Source organism: Rhineura floridana, chromosome 3, assembly GCF_030035675.1.
Source record: "Rhineura floridana isolate rRhiFlo1 chromosome 3, rRhiFlo1.hap2, whole genome shotgun sequence".
Classification (NCBI taxonomy): Eukaryota; Metazoa; Chordata; class Lepidosauria; order Squamata; family Rhineuridae; genus Rhineura; species Rhineura floridana.
In genome coordinates, this window is record NC_084482.1 from 39,710,271 (window position 1) to 39,728,838 (window position 18,568).

General features: G+C 45.4%; 1 protein-coding gene across 1 annotated transcript; it reads left to right on the top strand.

Moving 5' to 3' along the window:
- The first annotated feature begins 1,965 nt into the window (after positions 1–1,965).
- LOC133379685 (tubulin alpha-1C chain) lies at positions 1,966–13,044 on the top strand. Its single transcript, XM_061615426.1, has 4 exons — positions 1,966–2,096; positions 7,887–8,109; positions 8,881–9,029; positions 11,971–13,044. The coding sequence occupies exons 1-4, from the start codon at positions 2,094–2,096 to the stop codon at positions 12,943–12,945; spliced, it is 1,350 nt and encodes a 449-aa protein (XP_061471410.1). The 5' UTR covers positions 1,966–2,093; the 3' UTR covers positions 12,946–13,044.
- The last annotated feature ends 5,524 nt before the right edge of the window (positions 13,045–18,568 follow it).

Below are 18,568 nucleotides of genomic sequence, written 5' to 3' on the forward strand. Positions count from 1 at the left end.
AAACGTACTAAGGGTAAGAGCTGTTCAGCAGTGGAACAAACTGTCTTGTAAGGTGATGAGCTTCACCGGAGGTCTTTAAGCAGATGCCAGACAGCCATCTGCCAGGGATGCTGTATTTGCATCCTACATTACAGACCATGCACTTAGCAAAGATGATATCCAAGGGCTGGGCTAGATGATCTTCCAACTATATCATTCTATGTAATAGAAACTGTAAATGTTTTAAGGGTGTACTGACCCCCTTGAGTACAGTCTAGCCTTCCCCTTCCCTCTCATTCCTTAAACTAAAGGGAGAAGCCCTGTATAGGCCAGGGGTAAGAGTATATATAACACTTGTTTTAAAAAGTTGAGTTATTAATGCCTGAATTCAATAGTCAAGGAATGAGAGTCCACTTGTGTTAGCTTCTAGGGTAGGCTCATAGTTGGGGGGGGCACTAGGGAACCCTGCCTCCCCTAATCTTTTTACAAATTGTAAATAATTACATTTATCATAAGAAAAAAATCCCCCCTACTTTTTAGGTGCCCCCCTTGAACTTTTAGACAGGCTACGTGTTGGAAGTGGAGCAAGTAACTCCTGATTGGGTTCTTTTGTTTATATTCCAGAAGGAAGATAGAGTTAGAGTCCTCCAGCTTGCTAGGCTTGCCTACCTTTACCTGTGCTGTTCTGTACCTAACTTCCTTCTATTGTAAACTGATATGCTCACAGAAGCTGACCTGCCCCTTTTTCGTCTTCTCCTTTGAGTGTCTGAGGAGAAAGGAGATATCTCTGTCTTTGCTCTCTCTCCTGAGTCATGAGGGTAATAACCAAGTCTGGGCATTGTGCCTCCAACTTAGTTAGTTAGCTAGGATTAGGTATGCCTTTCCTATCTACTATGCATTTCTATAAATAAAATAGCTTTTGTTATTTTATTAAGCCTTAGTCAGCTAAGTGCAAGGTATAAGCTTGATACTTAGGTAAATACACACACTGGGACACACAAAACTCAAGAGGCTGAGTATCTCTGGCTATTTCCATAACACTACGGACCTGTTTTACGGCGCCACAAGCCTCTTCCCTCCCTCCCCTTTATGTGTGTTGCCATAAAAATCCCCCCTACTTTTTAGGTGCCTCCCCAGAACGTTTAGACTGGCTACAGGCCTCTTCTAGGGTACCACAAGCTTCTCCCCGCCCTGCCGCCCTCGTGTGCGTGTGTGTTGCTGTGGCAGACTCCCAGGCCTCTCCCGCTCTGGAATGTGCAGAGATGGCCTTAGGAAGAAAGGCAACTGGCCACTAGTCTACTCTACTGTGTCCCCAGCAGGGCCTGCCCAGTAACCTGCTCCGCACGGCTGCTGCTCTCTTGTCCTTCCGGGACTCCTCCCTCCCTCCGCCCATCCTATTATTCCACCGGCACCGCCTGCCTGATCACCGGCCGGTGCTCCACGGCCCCTCCTAACAACAACACAACGGGGGGGGAATCACTAGAACAAACAAATGTTGGCGGAAGGGGGGTGCAGCGGACCAAAGCGCATTTCACTGGCGGAGAGGGGAGGAAAATGGCGGCCCCTTTCGTCCCACATATTGATGACTGAAAGAGAAAGAGCTGTATATCCTTCCACATGAATGGTCACATCCAGTTTTCTTCGAGTAAACTCCTGTTGGTTAGGATGGGATTAACGTTCAAGTAAAGCGCGCCGCCGTTTCCAGTCTCGTGCTAGTTTCCAGCTTATGATTCTGCTCTTTTGTAGGAGGAGAAAAGGGCGTTTGCCGCGAGCAAAGCTCGACGATTCCTTCACGAGAACAAGATCGCTTCTTCCCACCACTACGCTCGCCCCTCTCACCCGTCACGCCCTTAAACATTTCGGGAAATTCGAACTCGCAAATGAGAGGCCGCCGGAGGAGTTGGGAACCTCCCTTTTCACCTTCTGATCTGGCAGCGAAGTCCCGCCCCTATATCTTAGGACGCGCCCCAAGCCCTATAAAAGACCCGCCCGGGCCCGGCCTGCAGTTTGGACGAAGGTTTTGCTCATTGACGGCTCCCTGAACGGGTCGATTAGTGAGAAAGACTCAACTCACTCCCTTTGCTTTTATTTTCCTGTCCTGCTTGCCAAGAAGCATGGTAAGTGGTGAATGAGGAAAGCGAGCGAAGCTTGCTGCGCGTGTGCTCGCGGGTCTTGGGAAGGCGCGCAGGACTTTGGCAGCCAGCTGGGCCTCTCACAACACGTGTGTAAAGCACGGCCGGGGGTGTGGGTGAAGGGCGCTAGGGGAGATCTTAAGGAATTGGGAGAAAGCGCTGCCTTCCCTTCGGGAGATGGCCCGTGACTCTTCCTTGCTCTGAATCCATCCGCCCTCCAGCGCTGAACGTGACAAAAGGCTCGGGGGAGAGCCCTTCCTTGTAGGAAGGGGCGATCATCGCACGCAGACACGTCTCCGTTCGCCTGCGTGTGCAAGTGCTGAGAAGCCTTGTCTAGGCTCTGTCCGCGCACCTTGGGGATGGGCTGGCAAAGGAGCGGCTTGAAGCTTAGACACGCTCGACAGAACGTCCAGCTCAATCCCGGTTTCCTGGTGCAAAGGAAGTCCCGAAATGGGCGTGCTGGCTTCTCGAAAAAAATCATTTGTGTCGCGGGTTAACCATCAGCGCACACTTCAGAAGCGTAGCGTGCCTTCCCTGCCCGAGTCAGGCTTGGGGAAGGGGCGGCTGTGGGCACTTGGAGTTGATGCGAGTGTGTTTCTGGGGCTGCGTAGGAGTGGCAGAAGCAGGCGCCCGACCGCATCGTTTAAGTGCAGGCCCCGTAAGCCCATGAGAATAATTTAATATAGTAGTGGAAATGTCGTTAGACGGCTCGCTTTACCCTTAATGGGAAATGGGCTGCAAAGAAGATCTTGCCGAAATGTTCCGGTCTGTGCTTTTATCTTGCTCTTGCAACCTTCAGCAGCAGGATGTGACCCTCTTAAGCCCGGCGTGGCAGCCTCGTGGCATCATCTTGCTGGCCTCTTGTTCTTGCGTGACTAGTCACTTTCTCAGAGAAATGGGGAGCGGGAGCGTTCGAAAGAGCCGATCAAATGGGAATGGCCTGCTCGAGAGAACGCGCGGGAAAGAGGATTGTTGAATAACCAAATCATTGCGTCATTACCCGAGCGGTTGGGTGAGGGGCCTTTCCTGCATGATTTGCCTGCTGGTAAAAGCAGGAAGCGCTGTTAACCAGATAACGCCTCCAGAGCACGCATTTTAAAACACTCAATTCCGAAATGGCCGTTGCAAAACGGTCAGCCTGAGCAGCTTAGGTCACCCTTAAACATTCTCCTTAAGCAAAAGGTAATCTTGGGGTTTGGGTAGCTTGAAAGTGAAAGTGGCCAAGTTTGAATTTACCAGCAGGAAGTCTTTGCTCTTGCAAAGAGATCCTGTATAAGGGGCTTCATGTGGCGTTGCATAATGCCCAATTATAGGTGGGCAGAACAAGATGGGTTAACAGGTGGTGGAAAGTGTGGTTTGTACAGCCAAACTTAAGACTTACAGAACCCAAAAGTGTATTTTATAACCCAAAATGCCTGTAGTAAAACACTGAAGATGCAGTTCAAACCTAAGCAAAAAGTATGAGATTCCTCAATATTCAGTTGTTGAGCAGACAGAATTTTTATTTAATTCTAGCTGTAATCAGAGCAGAATGTAGAAAATCTGTTGCGCATAAATGACAAAGTAGCTTTATTTTTATTTGTATAGATCAAGCTGAAGCAGAAAGATTTTAGCCAGAGCTGTATATGCTTTTTTAAGCTCTGTGAGGTAGGCAAATGCTTAGCTGGTACACTGGATCCTGTGTCCATTTTAGAAGCATAAGAACCTCATGATAGTTCCATTTCTAGATTTGTTTGCTTTTTCTGTGACCTCCAGCTAAGGCTTCTGGTAGAAGATGCAAGGTACACCTGCAATAAAATATGTGTTTCCTAATCTCGATGAATAACAGGGGCTCTGAAGGAGATAGGTTAGGGTGTGTACACATTCTATCATGTAGAGGAGCTGTCATGTAGAGACAGCTTGAATATACCTCTGTTGGGTTGGAGAGTGGTTTATTGGGGCAAATGGGACACTGCCCCGCTAATCTCAAGTCTGACTTCAGTCTACCCTCAGCCATCTGCCTGCCTTCTTACTTATACCCTGCCTGAAGCTAGATAGAACTAATCAACTCTGCCTGTTGTTTGCTCTGGCTCCACATACTGTTGACCTGATGGTAAACATCTGCATCGTGTGTGCAATGGCCCCTCATGCAGCGCATGCCCAACTTCCAAGAGATACATGCTCACCACCTTTGTAACTGTCAGATTCCTTGCTGCAGTAGCACTCTTGAGTTCCAGAAATCAAGGATGTACTCCGTACTACTTGCTAGCTGCTATTATTATTATTAATTATTATTATTACTATAGTTTATTTATACCCCGCCTTATGGCCGAAAGGCCCTCAAGGTGACTTACAAGAAAAACATATAGAAATACATCAATAAAACAATACAATTTACAAAAATTAAATAACAAATAACATCGTTAAAAAACAGCGATTACAACTTCCATTGAAAATACAGGGTGGTGCAGGCGCCTGAAGTGGCAGAAACATCTCAGGTTGCCCCCAACAAAGCTGTGAGTTGGTTCTCTCTTTCCTTCTATGCTTGCAAGTCTGACACCTTCAGTTGAACTTCTGATCAGCTTCTCTGATGGCAAAATATATGAAACGAAATCTCTCTGCTCCCCTTCCTCCCCATTTGTGTTGCGGGAAACATAATAGCACTCAGTTGTTAGTGCTCCATTGCCTGCCTCAAATGAATAATCTGTTTTAGGTGGGTGAGGCCTGAGGGTAACGTCATCTGCATAGCTATGGCTGAATACAGCCGTCAGAAAACCAGCTAAAACAAGCCTAATCCTGTTTAGGTGTTCAAACTTGCTGGCTGAAAAACATCAGCTCATTAGCATGTAGATGGGACACTGCTGAGGAAGCAAGCCTTGCAAGCAAGGAACCATGTGTCCTTGAACTCCAGCATCCCTAGAATATTCAACCCTTGTTTTTTTAGTGAGGGAAGAACTTTGAGCCCAGCACCTGTAGTCAGGGGTATCCATGGGGGGGGGGGGAGTTGATTACCCTATGAATCATAATCCCCAGGTCCACAGTTTTCATTTTTTAAAGTAGCATTTGTAGAACCTGATATAGGGGGCAAAATGTGGAGGCACTATCATTTGTTTTGTGAAAAACGAAGTCAAAGCAATGACAGTCGTTTTTTAAAGCAGATCTGGCCAGTTAGATAAAGAGATGGCTAGAATGAAACACCCATTGTCTACTCTTGGTTTGTTTTTAAGCCCCCCCCCCTTTTTTTTTTTGCTGGTCCTTGCTGGTGGAGAAGTGATTGCTGTCCCAGAGAAAACAGTTCAGATGTCCAGGATTTTAATGGAGCTCTGTTTGGGAAGCAGTGTGTCAACCAACAATAGTAGACAGGAGGTTATGATCTTTCTAACTCGGGATTTATTTCATACAAGAAATGTGGTTCAGAGTTTGCAAGCATTTAAAGAAAGTAGGTTACTGCCAGTGTCCATCGTTGTTATACCCATGTAGCAAGGGGCAGGACTGTGACTGAGAGAGTGGGTTACGCTAATCCTGCAAAGTGGCCCACTGTTATCCTCATTTTGCTGAAGAGAGCGGGGAGGTAGTGCATGACAAGCCTGAGGCATAGTCCAGTGCAGTTAGCCTGGTGTTTTTTTTATTTTCCTTTAGGAAAATGCAGTGGGGTAGGGGCTGTGAGATTGATTGTAGCAGCAGAGCAGTATGTTAAGGGCTGGAAGAGGTGAAAGAACTGAGGGTTCCTGCAGTAAGTGGAAACAAGTTGTCTGGATGGTCGTGGACAGGAGGTCTGCCAGTTGAGAACCAATGGAGCAGCAGACCTGGAATACAAGCTTCTCTGAGGCCAAGTCTACCCAGGCCTTGCCATTGCTCAGTTTCCAAATTTTCCAGAAATGTTAGAGCTGTTCTCTGGTACTAGTTACGTTTATTTGCAATATTTATTTCCCTGTGCAGATTGTCAGTGAATGGGGAGGGGAAGAAACAGAACATGCTCAAATCTAAGATGCCATAATGTAACTGGTCCCACAGTTCATGAGGTGGTGAGCCAAGTACTGCAGGAAGTGCGCAAGAGCCCTCATAACTCAGCTTGTATGTTAGTTTTGGACTTTGACAATCTGTTGTCCTGTCCAGTTGTGGGTTTTAAAATGTCTGGAACATTCAATGACATGGCAGCGGCAGCACCACCCTAGCCTGGCCTTTTGCTGTTGCTCACTCTTAGCTGCTCATAGAGAGGGATACAAATGGACAGAAAAAATAATGGGATTTCAAAGCTGCCACTGTGTGAACAATGGACTTCAACTACTAGCAGCTGATCTCTACAAACTTATACAGGATACATTGTGCTGCAGTAGACACAATGACTCAAGTGGGCACTTAGTTGTGGTTTGAGTCACACCCAAAGCTTCCAGCACTGAAGAGGAATGAGTAACGGTGTCTGGCATACAATTGATGCTTCAGGGTTGGGTTACTGCTTTGTCATGAGGGAAGTGGGTTGGTTTGTTATAGACACTTGATCAAGCTTACCTGGCATACCCCTAGTGAACCTCTTTCCTACTCGGGGGACAAACTGCCACTTAACTGTGGACTCTCTTACATGAGCAGGTGAGACAGGTCTGTCCTTGTATCTTACTGCCTGCATATTCTTCAGGTAGGCTTATGATGACAGTTGCAGAGAGCCAGCGTGGTGTAGTGGTTAAGGTGTTGGACTAGGACCTGGGAGACCAGGGTTTGAATCCCCACACAGCCATGAAGCTCACTGGGTGGCCTTGGGCCAGTCACTGCCTCTCAGCCTCAGAGGAAGGCAATGGTAAACCACCCCTGCATACCGCTTACCATGAAAACCCTATTCATAGGGTCGCCCATAAGTCGGAATAGACTTGAAGGCAGTCCATTTCAAGACAGTTGCAATTATATATAATTCTTCATACTTCCAGGTACTGGGTGCTCACTTATGGAAAACACTAGTCAAGGCAACTAAAGCTGGTTTTTAAAGGAGACAGAGGAATTGAGGATTAAAGCAGACTTGGAATAAGTATGGCTAGTGTTGACACAACCCATAGACTGCTATTCAGGCATCAAGAAAGGGACAAATGTTCATGGAGTTGGGGGGGGAATAAAGCATTCCAGTTTGCAGCTGCAGGCATCCCATTTAGAGTGGTCTTGTTTTCATATGAGATGAAGGTAGAAACTTTGTTTTATCAAACACTTTCTGGTCTGATGCTGCCGCTTCAAAAGTTATCACAAGCTACTTTTCTACCTGTGGTCAAATAGAAGTATTAATGGTAGCAGGCTGGCACTTGTGAACTTTGTAAACTACTCCAAATATCTGCAGCTTAGATTTTAAAAAAATCATGAGGGCATTTTTTGCATGTCTTATTTGTAAGCCTGTTAAGTGTGCTTGCATTCTGGCATCTGAGTGTTTAGCATATTCTAAAAATCTGCAGTCTGTGCATGGTTTCTAGAAACATATTTTTGACTTCTAAGTGTGGGGCCACAGCTGGAGAGCATTTCCTTGGAGCTATATGATGGAATGGAAAGTGTTGCATGTGGATAATGCCTAAGATACTTAGTTACAAGCAAGCTGTCACCTAACATAGCCGTGCTCAATTTATGACTGCTCTAGTTGCCTCACTTCAGTACACTTCACAATTCTGGAGGCAGATCATTAAGTCCCACTTCAGAAATGGGGGTAAGAACTGAGATTTTTTTTAAAAAATGGGGTGGAGGTTTGCATGTATTGAGAGGAGGTATCTGGGGATAGTGAACTGTGAAAAAACTGATTGCCTACAGCCTAACTGCTTCTCTTCACAGCGTGAGTGCATCTCCATCCACGTTGGCCAAGCCGGTGTCCAGATTGGCAATGCCTGCTGGGAGCTCTATTGTCTTGAACATGGTATCCAGCCTGATGGGCAGATGCCCAGTGACAAGACCATTGGAGGAGGAGATGACTCTTTCAACACATTCTTCAGTGAGACGGGAGCTGGCAAGCATGTCCCCAGGGCTGTCTTTGTAGACTTGGAGCCAACCGTGATTGGTGAGCACATCCGCTTCCTTGTCTAGGCTCCATATAAACAATACACTACAGGCGAAGCTATAGCTTAGTGGTAGCACACAGACTTTGTATGCAAAAGGTCCCTGGTTCAGTCTCAGGCTAAAGGGTGACAAGTACAGGCAATGAGGAAGTCCTCTGTCTGAGACCTTGAAGAAGCACTGCAGGCCTGAATTGACAATACTGAATAGGCTAATGGCCTGGCTTGATATAAGGCAACTTTATTTTGGGGCATAAAGCCACAGAATCTTGTCTTTGATAAATGTTGGATCTTAGAATATGAATAGTGAAGGGAATTATCTCTCAGCATATTCAGAGTGTCGTAACAGGCTGTCCCAAGCATAGGATTGAGGAGCAGGGTGGAGGGCATGTCTTCTGGAAAGGAGCTCCAGTGTCTTGCCTCATATAAGGCACTAACTTCATATTCCAGTCTGATGGCTATATAAAGAGTTTGGCATCTGTGTTGTCCTCACTTGCTCATCTCATAAAATGTGCTATTGCCTGGTGGCAGTGGAGGAAAATTGTAGGCAGTATTGAAAGGTTCAAAGTGTGGTTAGCGTTTATACGGGCTGGGTGGGGTCACAGCTCTATCTGGCTCCTCCAGGATTCCTGTCCTCCAACAGCTCTTCCCTTGCTGTATTCCAACACCACAATCCTTCCAAAAAGTCCTTGTAAGCCTTCATCTTGTGATTATTCTGGTGTATGAATATAAGACCAAGAGCAAAGAATACCTTTTCACTTCCGTTCTCTCCACAGATGAGGTGCGCACTGGAACCTACCGCCAGCTCTTCCACCCTGAGCAGCTCATCACTGGCAAGGAAGATGCTGCCAACAACTATGCCAGGGGCCACTACACCATTGGCAAAGAGATCATTGACTTGGTCCTCGACAGGATCAGGAAGCTGGTGAGTAATTTATGCTGCCTGTAGGAATGTGGGGATTCTTTACTGGCTTCTCAACATGATGGAGAAAGGATACTAAACTCCAGGCAGAATGTGCAATAGCTCCCTGCTCCCCCTATAGCCTTGGAAGATACATTGTTTGATCTTGGCAAGCAAGAGAGGAATGTTGCTTTACAGCAGCTAAATTGGACTGTCAGAAAATGTGGAGTGGAGTTTTGGGAGAAGGAGGCTGCAGTCTCCACTTGGAAGTGTTTCTCCTTGCCCTCGCATATATATATACCACCTTCCTTGGGATACTGTGTATATTGGAGGTGGGCATAGGAGTGTGTGGCCAGTCTTTTTTTCTTTTCTTTTTTTGCTACTTTGTCTCAAGCATTAAATCTCCTTTGCTGTACAAAGCTGTGCTCCCCTTCCCCAATAATACATTCCTCCTGGAACTCAGTGGTTGCTCTTAAGAGTCTTTGCTTCATTCCAGCCCCCCCCCTCCGGCCCTGATAAGAAAGGCAGATTTGCTGTTAGAAAGGCAGGAATATACTTTTGTGTAGAATGGAAGAACTCTGGGTTTATCTTTAGTCCTGGAAAAAATAAAATTCCAAGTCTGAGCATGGGATCACAGGAAGATTGTTAAGTTCTCAATGTTCATCTTGCCTGTGACAAGAAAACAATAAGTTTGGGGGGAGGGTTATGAATGATTGTACAGTCCTGAGGAAGGTGGGAGGGGCAGTGCCTAGTTTCTAAAGATAAAAGGTGCTGGGCCTTATCTGTACGGGAAACTGTTAGCCCTGCTCCTTATCTTAAAGCAAGAGTTGAAGGGGGAGGTGCAGGCTGCAGGTGATCATTAATATTCGGAGGGAAAACAACTTTGCACATGTTGAGAGGCACACTGCTCTTTTAATTTCTAAAAGTAAGAAAGGAACAGGCTGCAGTTCACTAGCAGAAGACACCTTGCTGGAGACTCTTGTCCAGATTTCCCCTCATCCTTCCCTGAGAGTCTGCTACCACTTCTCATCTATCTCCCTTTAGTTGCCATTTTTTTCTTTCCCTCATATGTCATAAATAAATCACTGGTAAAGGTTCTGTCAACTTAACATCAAAATTAGATGATTGATAAGTAGTACTGGTAGAGATGCATTTTTCTTGAAGCTAAGCCTCACAATAGCTGTGTTCAAGCTTTTGTTCTGGGGCACCAGTCTTATGTATAGTTACTGAATAACTGAATAAAAATGCCTACAGTCAAGCTGTTAATCTGCTTTTTGTACTGAAGTGGAGGTCTGATAACATGCTTGTAGACAATCCTGTGCATAATTACTTGTCTCAGAAAATAAGATATCACCATTTCTCAGTGTTCCCTAGCTCTAAAATGGGACTTCATGATTAAGAAAGCAACTTGCTGTCCCTTGTGTAAACTGCAATTCAAACAAGAATTACAAGCCACTGACTTCATGGCTAGTCTTGGGCTTATCATCTAGCCTCCATGTTCTTCACCTGTAAAATGAGTATTTATTTATTGTTCAGGGGGAGGGATTGATTAATAGCATCCCTGATTCCAGGGCTGGGAACCTCTGGCCTTTGGGATGTTGAACTACAACTTCCCCATCATCCCTGACCATTGGCCATGGTGGCTTGAACTGATGGGAACTGAAGGCCACAGTTTGCCACCCTAGCCTTATGTAGTAACTCAGATTTTCATTTGTATATGTAGAACATCCCCATAGGATGCAATATGGGGTGCAATAAGTAATTTGCTTCATTCCTGTGTCACAATTTGGGTCTTTCTCTGGTTGATGGTTCGCAGTGTTCTTATGAAAGAAAAAAAGTTAAAGTAGATCTTATGGCTCTAGGGTCTGCCTGTACTTGATGTGTAAAATACTTCCTGGGCAACTGAGAACAGTGTTTCATTTCTGCAGATAAAAGTGCAGGGACATGGATTTAAGTCATCTGTACCACAAACTCCTTAATGAATTCAGGAGAGGTTGCACGTGCTTGATGGAAAGGGCTCAGGAGTATTTTTACTATATTCTGGTTGACTCCCAAGCTTTGACACAGTTTGACATCTGTGTGATGTCCAAGTTACGTGCAGTAACTAAATACATTCAAGCTTGTACAAACTTACTCTTTCAATAACCAGGAATTGATATGTATCTGCCACCTCAACATGGCCCAGCCTACCTTGTCCCCTTCTCTTGGCAACTTCTTCATGCCCCTTTTCTTTGCCTGTACTGCTCATGCAAGCTTGTCTCTCTCTCTCCTTCCCTCATCAAAGCCAGGCTTATCCTGGAACTAGGAAAGGAGATGTTATAGGCCTGGAGGGACCTCTGCTAAATAATACTTCACGTTCACTGTATTGCACGTGCATCCTGCTTTTCCTCCAAAGAGTCTAGGATGGCGCAGAGATTGGTGGTGGGGTTCTCTCTCAACTCATGGGAAGCTAGGCTGATGGTGTCCTCCAAGACTAAGAGCTGTGGGTGGAAAGTGTAGGCATATATTGACCAGGGCCAATTGGTTTAAGAAGGGGAGGCTGTTAAGTAGTCCAGCATGTAAGTTCTTGTCCCCTGAGTTATAGGCCATAGCTGTCTGGAAGCTACAATGAGACATGGGAATAGTCTTATCCTGTCATAATCATGAATCATTAAGTCACTCTGAGTGGGTATATAAGCCCTAGAAGGGATGGGATAGAAATGTTAGAATAAGCTAGGAAGAGGACTGTGGTGTAATGCAAGGACTGAGTATCTTCTGCTATACCAGTGGCAGCGGTGGCTACTACTGATGAGAATCCAACATTTGGAGGGAACTATACCCTTGTCCTTTGCCATCTCCTGGAAAGCTAGATCTTGCTCCCTTTCCTACCTCCCAATAGTCTCACTATTAACTGAGCGACCAGGTGTTTTTTTGGAAAACCATGTCAAGATTCTTCATAATCTTTTTATCTTGCTCTTTCTGACAGGCTGACCAGTGCACAGGGCTCCAGGGCTTCCTGGTCTTCCACAGCTTTGGTGGAGGCACTGGCTCTGGTTTTACTTCCCTGTTGATGGAGCGTCTGTCCGTTGACTATGGCAAGAAGTCCAAGCTAGAGTTCTCCATCTACCCAGCTCCTCAGGTCTCCACAGCTGTAGTCGAGCCCTACAATTCCATCCTGACCACCCACACCACCCTGGAGCACTCCGACTGCGCCTTCATGGTAGACAATGAGGCCATCTATGACATTTGCCGTAGGAACCTGGACATCGAGCGCCCCACTTACACCAACCTCAACCGCCTCATCAGCCAGATTGTGTCCTCCATCACAGCCTCCCTGCGATTTGATGGTGCCCTGAATGTAGATCTGACAGAATTCCAGACCAATTTGGTGCCCTATCCCCGTATCCATTTCCCTCTGGCCACCTACGCCCCAGTCATCTCTGCTGAGAAAGCTTACCATGAACAGCTGACTGTAGCAGAGATCACCAATGCTTGTTTTGAGCCAGCCAATCAATTAGTGAAATGTGACCCTCGTCACGGTAAATACATGGCCTGCTGCCTGTTGTACCGTGGGGATGTTGTTCCCAAAGATGTCAATGCTGCTATTGCCACCATCAAGACCAAACGTAGCATCCAGTTTGTAGACTGGTGCCCCACTGGTTTCAAGGTTGGTATCAACTACCAGCCCCCCACCGTGGTCCCTGGAGGTGACCTGGCCAAAGTGCAGCGTGCAGTCTGCATGCTGAGCAACACCACAGCCATTGCTGAGGCCTGGGCTCGCCTGGACCACAAGTTTGACCTGATGTATGCCAAGCGTGCCTTTGTCCACTGGTACGTTGGGGAAGGGATGGAGGAAGGAGAGTTTTCGGAGGCTCGGGAGGACATGGCTGCCCTAGAGAAGGATTATGAGGAGGTTGGGGCAGACAGCGCTGATGGGGACGATGAGGGGGAAGAGTACTGATTTTGTTTGTTTCTGTTCTCTGCTTCTTGCTCCTGTCCCATTCTGGATTTCTCTTGCTGTCTGTTGTGTCAACCTCATTAAAAAAATCTTCAATGGAAAGCAGTCTTGTTCTTTCTTTATAGAACAAACTGTGCCCTGTCTTTTTGAGCTTACACAGCTTTACACAAAGGGCTGTAGGCCAGGGCCCAGGATTCAATACTGGAAGGCATGTGTCTCTGAAACCCAGTTGCTGGGGACCATGAGTAGGAAAGGACTATTATGCTCATGCCCTGCTTGTTAGTCTGCATTGGCGTCTGGCCTGTTACAGTGGGAACAGAAAGCACGACAGGATCAGGAACCCTCTGATCCAGAAGGACTTCTACATTCTTATGACCTGCTATGGTGTTGTGCTGGCTGAATACTGACTAAATGTTTATGGCTGGGCTGTTAGCTTGGCAGAAGTTCAAATGGTTCTATATTGGGTGGGGCAACACAGGCACTGGCAAAATTGGTATCTCTTCTGTTGAACTAAGGGATGTGTCCTTCAACCAGCTGCAAATGGAAGAATAATATGCAATCTTGCCCAGTTGCTTTTTTGGTTGGCCAATGTGTGTAACTTAAGATTTTTTATTCCATCATTTTTCTGGATAGGGAGAATGGAATGAGGAGTGGTTGGGTAGCCCATTGCATTGTTTTGCTCCAGACTTGCTGTAGTCAGAGCAACACTTCTAAATCATGTGTAAGCAACAGCTGTGATCACACAAACAAATGCAAATGAATGCTTGGGACTTCTCTGCAGGGGTGGCTGAAGAACTGGGTTTGGAGCTCTGCCTTGGCGCTGAGAACCCAAGGGTTAAAATTCACAAGCACCAATTGTTCCTGATGCCCAAAGTAATTCAATTCAGACTGCTTTTTGTATGTTAAGACAGGGAAATAGGGAAAATGGAGAAGACTCTACTGCTATTGGAAAGCTAGAATATAAAGAAGGATGAGTGCCAGAAAAGTCTTCATTGTGCATGCAGTGGCATTGTCTGCCACCTAGAGGATGGAGTCTAGCATAACACTCCCAACTGGTCATGTTAGTGGATAATCTGTATTCAGTGAGTTTCAGCTGTGATAGAGGCTGTGTTCACATGACTTGATATTGTACTTCATCTTTGCCTTACTTCCTGAAGCCTTATGTCTTTCCTATTGAGGAAAGTCAGCAAATGCCTAATGTGTTTAATGTTTGGCTTGATTGGTTGAAATTGGAAGACACAGTAGCCCTTGGAAGGGAATGAACCCTGTTACATTGGTACTAGGATTTCATGCTGGACACTTTAGTTTTTTCTCTCCAAAGGAAAACTTACCTGGGCTTCTGAGGGCAACTGTTATGAATGACAAGTATAGAGCAGAGGTGTCCCTGGGTATTTTTAGTGTTCTGCTCAAATTTGCACTGAAGTGAAAAGCTGATGAGACCTGAAATGGGGGTGGGCAAAAGGCAGGACCTCCACCAACCAGCATTCCAAGCAAGTATTAAACCAGGGGGGTGGAACCTGTGACCCTAGAGGTTGCTGGACTACAGCTCCCATCATCCCTGATCATTGACTGTGGCGGATGGGAATTGGGAATGCAGCAGCATCTGGAGGGCCAGAAGTTCCCCATCCCTGCCCTGAGCCCTACTATCCTCAGGTCATGGTCAAGTAAGAGAAGAGTGATCAGCAAAGGGTGTTCTTTTACCAGCAGGCAGGTAATGTTGCCTTATCAGAAGTAGGTGGGCATTTCTGGAGACAGCAACATGCCTTTACCAGGCACAATCCCCAGATGGATACAGAGGCGCTGGTAAGGCAAAGCACGCTGCTCTAACTGAAGACTGCAATGAAAAGAGACAGGCAGACAAAAGCACAACTTTTTTTAATAAGATCACTTCCATTGATAGTATTTTAAAAGAAAAAAGCATTACATTATGTAAATATCAATAAATTTATGAAAGCATGTTTAGTCTTTCATGCATAATTCTCTTTATCACTGCCTTCATTGTGTCTTGTTTCTTCCAGTAGCCCCAGCATCTCATGCTTAAAATGCAGCGTTGTTTCTGCTTTTATTACAGTTTTGTTCTTGAAGTACTGATGGGTTCAGCTCCTCTCCCTTGTACTGTAGTATATATTGGTACATGATGTGAGGCTAATGTGATGACGGTGTGCCTTTCCCAGTGCTCTGATACTATTGTAAAGTCAATCCTAGAATACACATGTCTGCTAGAATAGTATACACCAGAGGTTCCAAAACTGGTTCATGGACCACGGTCCATGAGCTTCATGCTGGTGGTGTGTTTTTGAAGAGCAGCAGCAATAGCAGTGGCTGCTGCAACATAATCTAACCCACAGACAGGTAAAATGGGTAAATTTTGATACAGCCCATTTCTGTTAATTGAGCTAGCCTAGCTTGGCTGCTCCAAGTCATGCCTTTCAGTGAAGTCAAAGCTGTGGGTTGGGGATCCAGGAATTCCTAGAAGCCCTGCACACCTTCCCAATAAATGCTGCTGTCTTTCCCCTCCCCATAAATTCTGCTCTTGAAACTTCCCCATCACTTCCCAAACCCATCCATGTTTACTCAGAAGTAAGCCCTACTGTATTCAATGAGGCTTACTCATAGGTAATATAGGATTACAGCCTCAATCTTTGGGGGCAGGGTTTTGCCTGCTAAGTTACTGTTTTATGTACCCATTTATATTAGCTGTGTTGCACATGTACTAGGTCTGGGTTTTTCCCTCTTCAGAACCATAGGGAGGGAAGGTGTCCAATCCTGGCATTCAATGAAATGTACGCATGTTCAGTGTAGGAGAGGCCGTCAGTCCAAGCAATAACTGAACAGGATCAACTCCACATTATGGAATTTTGGGGGGATATTTATTTAAACAGTGTGTGGGTGCTCTAGGAAGTACTGACAGGTGCATAAGCACTCATAGGTGCCATGTTAGCAACCCTGCAACAGCACTATTGGCCATTAACCATCTGTTATTCCAGAGCAACCTCTGAGAGGCCATCCTTCTGGACAATCATTGTCCATCTCACACACACCCCATAGGTATGGTAGTAAGTGAGCTCCCATTTCCTATATATTTTGCTAATCTCATGGAACATGGGTGCTCTGTTTTCTTTACTCCTTGCAGCTCAGCCTACTCCCATTCTAATCTCAACCCACTTTAAGCCACTCCCTCACCTTATCCTTTCTATGTCCTTACTATTTCTCTTGTCCACTTTTAATATCTTCATACACACACCTACACTTTCCCTTCATAAACATGCCCTGTTTTACATTTGTCCTGTCACTTTCCCCCCATTACCAATTATCCCTTACCCTAACATTCTGCCATTGTTTCACAAATACCCTCCTTTTCCTCTTCTATGCAATCGTCATATTGCTTATATCCCTTTACATTCAGTATGATTAACCGTTCATTCCTTAACCCTATACAATTGCCCATCCAATTAACCCATTCTATTTTTATTAAGTCACTTTATACCTAGTAGCAAGTCACTGTCAATATGAAATGTTATTACTGCTATTAATTTCAGCTATGAATCACTTCCCACAAAACATCCAGAAGAGATGTAACAATAAAAATAGGCAGTACTACCTGATATGCTACAGGAAGAAGTTCCAAAGGGTAGGTACTGCCACACCAAAGGTCCAATTCCACCATTGTATGGAATGGACCTCCTGATGAGGTGGAATCTGCAGGAGCCCCTCTTCTGCAGAGCACAGTGATGGTTGAGTGTATAAGGAGGATAGTATATTTCAAGCCAGCATGGGCCCAACCTGTGTAGGGTTTTTCATACCAGTGCCAACACCTTGAATTTAGCCTGGTAGCTAATTGCAGCACCTGTAATTCTTTCAGCAGTAGCATAACATGATGGTGATCTGCCCCAGACAGTAGTCAATCCACTGCATTTTGCACCAGCTGCATCTTCCAGCCAGCCACACATAGAGCACATTGCAGTAACCCAATCTAGAGATTACAGCAGTAATTAAGCTCTCTCAGTCTAGAAACAGCTGTAGCTGGAAAAAGGCACTGCTAGCTACTGAGGTCATCTGGGCCTCTAGTGGAAAACCTACTCCTTCAGAGGAAGTGTGACCCTGTCCAAAGCAGGCAACTGACCAATTATCCCAACTGGGGAACCATTTCCCCTCAGTGCCTCCACCTTCCCAGGACTCAGACTCAGTTTGTTTGCACTCCTCCAGCTTACCACCAAGTCCATGCGTACGTGACCTTGTCCAATTCAGAGAGTGCACAGAAATTCATTCCTGTGCATTTTTTTTTAGCAATCTGTTCCTGAAATTCTTTTTTTGCAAACTCTTGTTGTATTACATTTTTTACCAAGTTTGTGTTCCCTTTCTTCATTTGTACAAGGCTTCCATTTCCTGAAGGAAGTCTTCCTGCCTCTAATAACTTCCATAACTCCGCTCATGAACCATGCTGATCTGCAGTATACATTCAAGCCAATCTCCTATTGCTGTAGTTTAGAAAAAAAACCCAAGCACACTCTGGAGGAATTTAATCCTCTTGACTTTCCAAGTCAACTTCCTTTTTACCAGTCACCTTATTTTTTACATGTCAGATCTGTTAGACTTCCTTTATGTATACACTGAATTTGATAGCCCTGTAGTCACTACTACCGATCAGTTCAACAACACTTGTAGTTCCTGAACACCACTGAAGTCCAGGCTTGCCTCCCCTCTGGCTGGATCCCTCACTGCCTATTCCAGGGCAGAGGCATTTAGGTTATAGAAATTTTGCCTCTTTGTCAAGCCTGGAACACATTTACACAGTCTATGGTTGTGTGTGTGTGTGTGTGTGTAAATGAAGACAGGTGTAAGATGGATCAAGCAAGTTGACTGGAACAAACCAAAAAGAAGGCCATTATAAATATCAGCCAACCAGATGCATCCTTTCCTCACATATGGCTTAACTGGATGCTGCCCAATAGTGGTTTTGTATTTATGCAGCTATGGCTGACGCAGTAGTTGAAGGCAGCAGCCACTAATGCAATCCATTAATGTTCACCCCTTGCTTAAGTGTTCTGCCGCCCAGAAAACCATTTGGCAGGAGCCTGTTTCCTCATGCAGCAGTGGTTGAATTCTGTGCAGACTTTGCAATATGCACCCATCCACTTATCCCATTGCTTGTTGGCCTAGAACAAGTACTGTAAGAACAGATTGGAAGCTTTCTGGCAAAGGACAAAGGATAATGCACAAATGTTATGACAAGTAGGAGTCTTGTATGCCTCATCCATGCTCATTGCTTTTAGGGTGCTTTTGTAGCAGTACAGAAAATACATCTGCACAACCTACTGAAAAGCTCAGACACCAAGAGGTTTGGACAAACACTGATATATTGCTCTACAAGCACATTTTACAAAAACAGTTTTTGATATTAGCAGCTTGATCATTGTACGCAATAACACCTTGTACTTTCCCAGTCTAATATGCAACTTCTCTAGTTAGAAACTGATGACTAAGACAGGCTTTGGCACTGATCTCAGTACATCTTTGTTCCAAATTTCTCCATTTTCAATAGAGCTGTGCCTCATTTTATTGTATTTATAGGGACAGGGCCAAGTTGGGGAGTTAAATTTACCATGATTTCTTCCCCCTCCCACTG

Excerpts from the sequence above, each read along its gene's own strand:
- LOC133379685 (XM_061615426.1), top strand. Across the intron at positions 8,110-8,880 it reads CTTGGAGCCAACCGTGATTG|ATGAGGTGCGCACTGGAACC; the intron begins GTGAGCACATCC and ends TTCTCTCCACAG. Across the intron at positions 9,030-11,970 it reads TCGACAGGATCAGGAAGCTG|GCTGACCAGTGCACAGGGCT; the intron begins GTGAGTAATTTA and ends TCTTTCTGACAG.